Source organism: Chelonia mydas, chromosome 5 (genome assembly GCF_015237465.2).
Source record: "Chelonia mydas isolate rCheMyd1 chromosome 5, rCheMyd1.pri.v2, whole genome shotgun sequence".
Taxonomy (NCBI): domain Eukaryota; kingdom Metazoa; phylum Chordata; order Testudines; family Cheloniidae; genus Chelonia; species Chelonia mydas.
Window position 1 is genome coordinate 110,496,326 of NC_051245.2, and position 5,845 is coordinate 110,502,170.

Genomic DNA, 5,845 nt, shown 5'->3' on the forward strand with positions numbered 1-5,845 from the left:
GGCTGATGAGTCTACGTTGGAATCTCTGAATGGAACTCCCGCCTCAGGGAGCTTGTTTGGAAGCTGTTCCAGTTCACATGTGTTATGCTGTTATACTGTGGTTATACTGCATGTTACAGTTCAGAGGTGAGATTGGATCAAAGAAGAGATAATAGAACAATATATCAAACACAATGTCAACAATGTTTAAGGTCCAACCCTTTCTTTTAAAATTCTTAATTGTCTTGTAACTTTTTTGCATCGATATCCTTCATTTTCATTTTAAACACTGAGTAAATGAACAGAATATTATCACATGAAATGAAATTTGTGCAGTTGGAATTTCATGAGAGTGAATGTACGGCATAATACGTCAAGCACTATGGAGTGTTAGATGTCACTGTGGGAAGAATCTGCAGAGAGGAGGGATTCCACTGTATCTGTCTGTCTTCACCTCATTAGTTGCAACATCCGGAGCTGAAATGAAATCGGAAATAGTTGAAACACAAAGGGAAAAAATATAATCTTCATTGAATTGATCTCAAGAAATTAAATGACAATATCTTTTCCACACGTAAGCTCGCAAGTCTTTTAGTACGTTCATATTTTTTTAAAAAGTCTTTAGGAAGCTTCTCAAACCTTGGAATACTAGAAATAGTTCTCATGAGGACAAATTAATTAATAGCCATGCTGATAATTGTAGAAACACACTACGTATGTCAAAGTCACAGTACTTTGGTCATCAGATAATAATACTTCCTTCCCTCCCACACCACAAAGTGCTGGTGAGGTGCCGAAGAATTCCACATATGTGGACGTCGTTGCGTGGTCTGCCAATTCCCTACTGCACAACAGTACTGATATGTGAGAGATTATGAAGATGTGCAAAAATAAATAATAGTAGAAACACCAAAAAATAAATCCATGTCACTGAAAATCCATTTCCAGGACAGGACAGGAGGAGCCTAAAGCTGCTGCCATGGAAATCAGTTGCGATTTGGCCACCGATCCTATAGAAGAAAGATCAGGCCCTATATAAGCAGAGTTATAAAATATCTGTTATCTCTGTTCAGCTGTATAAATGACCTTAATGTGAATTGATTTACTCCAGGGAAAAGTTTTGTACTGTACCTTAGTTACGAAGTTTTCGAGTGATTTTTTCAACCAGCACAAAACATCTGGGTATTTCCATGCGAATGATCTCCCAGGCACACAGGCTGTATTGCTTTTCTTTCAGGAAAGCATCTATCTCCTGAAAGTATTTTTTCACTCTCCGACTGGTGATCTGGAGGTCCTGACTTTCTGGGTTGGTTAAGCCCTTCTCCATCTGTGCTCTCAAACATGCCTCCAGCCGCTGAATTTGCTGGTAAAGGCCATTTTGGAACCTGACTATGGAAGTGGCATCCCAGGCACTTTGGGTGAGGTTTTTGCTAAAGATGTTGAAGATCTCTTGGAGGATCTCTTGAATTGCCACCTTGGCATTCTCCTTCTGGGACACTGGGAGTTGGAGGACATCCTGGGTGGGTTTGAAAGCTGCCCTTTCATTTATGCATTGTGAGGGGAGATTTCCGCTCACTTTCTCCAGAAGCTCCAAGCTCTCTTTGTTCACTTTGTTCTGCTGGAAGTGAAGCATGGTACAGAGCTGAGATGAGATTTCAGTGGAGAAGAGCAGTATGAGGCAAATGTGCAGCAAACACCTGGTGGTCATGCCGATGTCTTCCACTTCTTTTCTTTGTGTGAACCTTGAGCCTGGAGTTTGTTGAAGGTCCTATGTAGACTGCTGTGTCTTTCCTTCATGTCTCTGATTTTAAATAATTGGCTGCAGAATTTTTGTTTCATCATTTTCTGTTTTTTTTTTTTAAAGGTTTTTCCCTCCTGGAGGGTTCAGTCTTTTTCTTTCTGTATAATTCACTGCTTTCTAGATTCTTTTACCACGCTTCCTCCTTTTTGTATTGTTGTGAAAGTGACCAAACCCCTTTCACTTATGCTGGATCCACATACATACAGGCTTTTCATGATGCCTTAATTTAAAGATCTAATTTAATAAGATCATCCACACTTCAGAAGTGGTAATGAGAAGACTGCCAATTCATCAAACCCTACACTTTTCTCATTCATCACTTTCTGCATTTGACAGACAAAACTAGTTTAGGTATATTTAAAGTTTTGAGGCCTGGAGGAAGTGGGAGGAAAGCGTTGGCCTCCAGGGAGCTGGAACAGTTTGTGTAGTGGGGCTGTTGAGAGCCATTGAACCAAACTGTAAATCGTGAATATGAAGGAAACCACTTCAAGCCAGGGGGTATGGCAGCACCTATATTAGGCCTCCCAAAAATAATGGTAAATTTCAACTTCAGTCATGCAACCTGAAAAGCACACTTAATATGTAGACGCCAGAAAATATCGGTATCTTCCTTCTGGGAAAACACAGGAGATAGAGAGTGAGCTCTGAGAGAATGGAACCTTTTTTCATTTTATGTTTACTTCCAGATCTGAATGTATATACTGTAGCTGAGCAATCGATGCAGTTAGATGGTGTGAACCTGTTGTCCTGTTGGTCACTCTGAGTAGCTGACAGTGGTGAAAAATGGAGGGTAATTCGTAAAAGAGGATGAGCAATTAGTTACACATACTAGAGAGGTACCCACATGGATGATTGTGATTTACAGTGTGACCAGAAGGAGGTTATGAAGAAAAGTCCTGATTTGTATTTTTAAGAGGCATGTCCCTGGGTTGTAGTCATTCAAAGAAGTTTTTAAAAATCAAAATCAGTGTTCACCATTTTGGCTAGTTCCTTCTCTTAACTTTTTTGTTTTTCCCTTGGCGTGGGCAGGGAAATTCTTCTGCTTTGTTTTAGCCTCTTTGTTTCCCTGTGGTCACATTTCATTTTCTGGTTCTCTTCCCCTAGCACAGACTGTTGTGCTGGACTTTGCCATCATGGCAGGAAAATGTGTTTTCATCCAAAAAGAAAACTCTTTTCACTGAAATTAGAAAGGAAGAATCACCTGAAGAAACCATGAAAACATTTCTGTGCATATTAATTTGGTTAGAGTCTCCCAAGGCTTCCTGCACTTTGATAAGAACTATCAGAGTCTTGCATCAGCTACATGAAAGTTTCTGAATAGTGCAGAGAAAGCAGACTTACCAGAGCCCCCAGATTGCCATGCACTACGCTCCCCATTCTCGCATTACTTTCCATGGGTGTTGGGGATGTTTATCCCACACGAGGGTGAAGTCCAGAGAAGATGTTGAGGAGAGAGGGAAATAAGTACTGTAGTATGAATACTAGGAGAGGATAAGGTAACAAAGTAATCGCAGGGTAATGTGGGGCGGGGGAGCCAAATCATCTTTTTCAGTAAATCTATATAGTGACAACAATTTAGGGGCACTGGAATACTTGTTGTTGTGTGGCTGCTGAAAGCCATTGAACAAAACTGTAAACAATGTATATGATGGTGACCATGTATTCACTTGCTAATATGACTTGATGCTGCTCAACCCCAGCTCCCCTACATCCATCTTCCCTGCAGCAAGTAGGCAAAGAACCAGTCTATTATTTAAGAAAAGTTGGTTACAAGGGCCTCAGAGCCTGCTGCAGAGGATCCATGCAGGGGTAGAGCCCTCTGCTTATGCCTCTTCCCTGTGCCACATGGAAGGGTGTGTGGAGTGAGATGAGGTGCCATGGAGTCAGATGCTTTTGCACCCAGTTCCCTCTCGGGGTGTTCTCCACACAGTTATGACCCATGTGTGGGGCCTGGAAAGAGCAGACGCGCATTGAGCTGGGGCAGTGCTACTCCAGGTCTGGTGGGTGCATCTCTCCATGTCAGCTGCACAAAAAGGACACCTACAGAGAGTGTCTGAGGCAACTGCAATCTGAAGGAAGTCCTGGTTTCATGGCTGTAATGGAACCTCGCTGACAGGGACCGGAATGGGGCTCTGAGTGGTCCCAGCAACTGATGCAGAAACTCAGTAGCTCTGTGTGAAAAAACCTAGTGTTCTGTGTAGAAGCCACGGGCTCATCTGCTTCTATGATGAAGGCTGGGGACAAACCTGCGAGTATCCCCTCCTGCCTGTCAGCGGAAGGATAAAAGTGAGCTGAAGTGGGGATGTATTATTAGCATGTTCCTCCCTTTTTATCCCCCTGTGGTTGGCTTTCCCACAGGAAGGCCTGAAATCTTAGATGATACATGTCATCAAATGGCTTCTTCAATAGATGAATGGATTGTTTTCCACATAGCACAGCTTATAAACAATATGATGGGATGAATGTCAGGAGGTTCCCCACTGCACTCCATGAGCAACAAAGCAGTTAGAATCTGAAGAGTTTATATGGCTCCCAGCTGCTATATGACAGCCATGTTCCATCAGAGGCGGGGGATACATTATGAGGGTGGTGATTTTGTCATCCTTGACTTTTTCATGCAGTCTAATTTTGCTCTCATTATTCTCAGATGATTGTGTTTTGTCAATATAACCTTTGGCTCCAACTATATGAAGGAATGAATGAAGGGAGAAAGATTTGGGCAGGAAAGCACTTGGACAGCTGATGGCTACAGCTCTTGGAAAAAACTGCACCACAAGAAAGGAGAGGCATTTGTTTTAAGAGTTAACTCCTTGTACATGCCTCTAAACCAGCAGGTCCCAAACTGAGTTTCCTGAATCAGTGGCAGTACATGGAGTACTGGGTGATGGTCTTCAGAGAACTGGCAGATCCCACGTTCCTTTAAAGACCGCTAAAATTATATAAATGCGTTTCTAGTACTACCTTTCTTTGTAAGCATTTGGTGTACCTGCCACACAAATGTTACCTGATCCTGAATGGGAGGGGAAAGGATCAATTTTTGTAAGATGAGGCCCACATAATGAAATGTTTGAGAACCCCTCAGCTAAAGAGAACAGAGGGCAAAAGCTTCTGCAATGCTGCCATCTGTTGACTGTGAAGAATTTAGTCTCCTACTAGAGACACCATAGTTTGGACTGTGTTAGAAAAGGGATTTAAAATGGGACATACCTTCCTGGTTTTTTTCCCAAAGGCAGTTTTTCCCCAATCAGTGTAAAAATTCACACACACTTTGTTTTTTTACTATTTGAACATTTAATGTAGTGGTTGTTTGACTTCTTTAAAAACTTTTAAATAAGAAATCTCCAGATTTAGAGTGTGACTTAAATTAATGCTAGACAATGATGGGACTGAGTAATAGCTCTTCAAAAATACTTTCTACATACCCAAACTTGGCAATGAGATCCTTACAAGATTTGTTCCAATGGATGGTTTTTGTTTTTGTTTTTTGCTTTCAGGTAATTTTTAGTCATTCACAGCTCAACTGAAATTTTGATGCACTGTGCTCCTCCAGCTGGTGGTTGTTGGTGCAACATGCAGTCCCTAAGCACACACGCTTGTTTTGGGAGCACCGAGGGGAGAGCAAAGGGAAGCAGCAGCAGATGCTTACAAGCCTGAGTGACAGGAGGGGTTGGGTATGTACAAGCTTGATGGTGTTTGTGAGCCAAGTGTACCCAAACCTGACTGGTGGAGGGGGAAAATAAGACCCACGTAAGCCTCCCCGATGGTGGTGGTGGGGGAGATACGGAGTCTGCGCACATGGAAACCTGACAGTTCACACACATCTCATTGGGGAGGACGGGGACAAGCAACTTTGTACCAGGACAGCCTGAAGTCTTCCCCTTAGAATGCCTGTGTCTCCATCCTCCCTTTCATTTCATCACAATGAGCTCCTGCTCCAAACACTTGCAACTACAAATGTTGTGGGTGAAAATGATCTGTTAACGGGCAGAAACACAAAAGCTGCGGAGTTGAGGTTGTGGTGTGTAGTCTGTTGGAGTGGTCAAACTAATTACCCTAGCTATTTTT

At 42.4% G+C, this 5,845-nt stretch overlaps 1 protein-coding gene across 1 annotated transcript; it reads right to left on the bottom strand.

Moving 5' to 3' along the window:
* Nucleotides 1–1,057: 1,057 nt before the first annotated feature.
* On the bottom strand, nucleotides 1,058–2,213 carry LOC119566703 (interferon beta-like). Its single transcript, XM_037903098.2, has one exon. It carries the CDS (start codon nucleotides 1,685–1,687, stop codon nucleotides 1,112–1,114), a length of 576 nt encoding a protein of 191 aa, XP_037759026.1. The 5' UTR covers nucleotides 1,688–2,213; the 3' UTR covers nucleotides 1,058–1,111.
* Nucleotides 2,214–5,845: the final 3,632 nt, after the last annotated feature.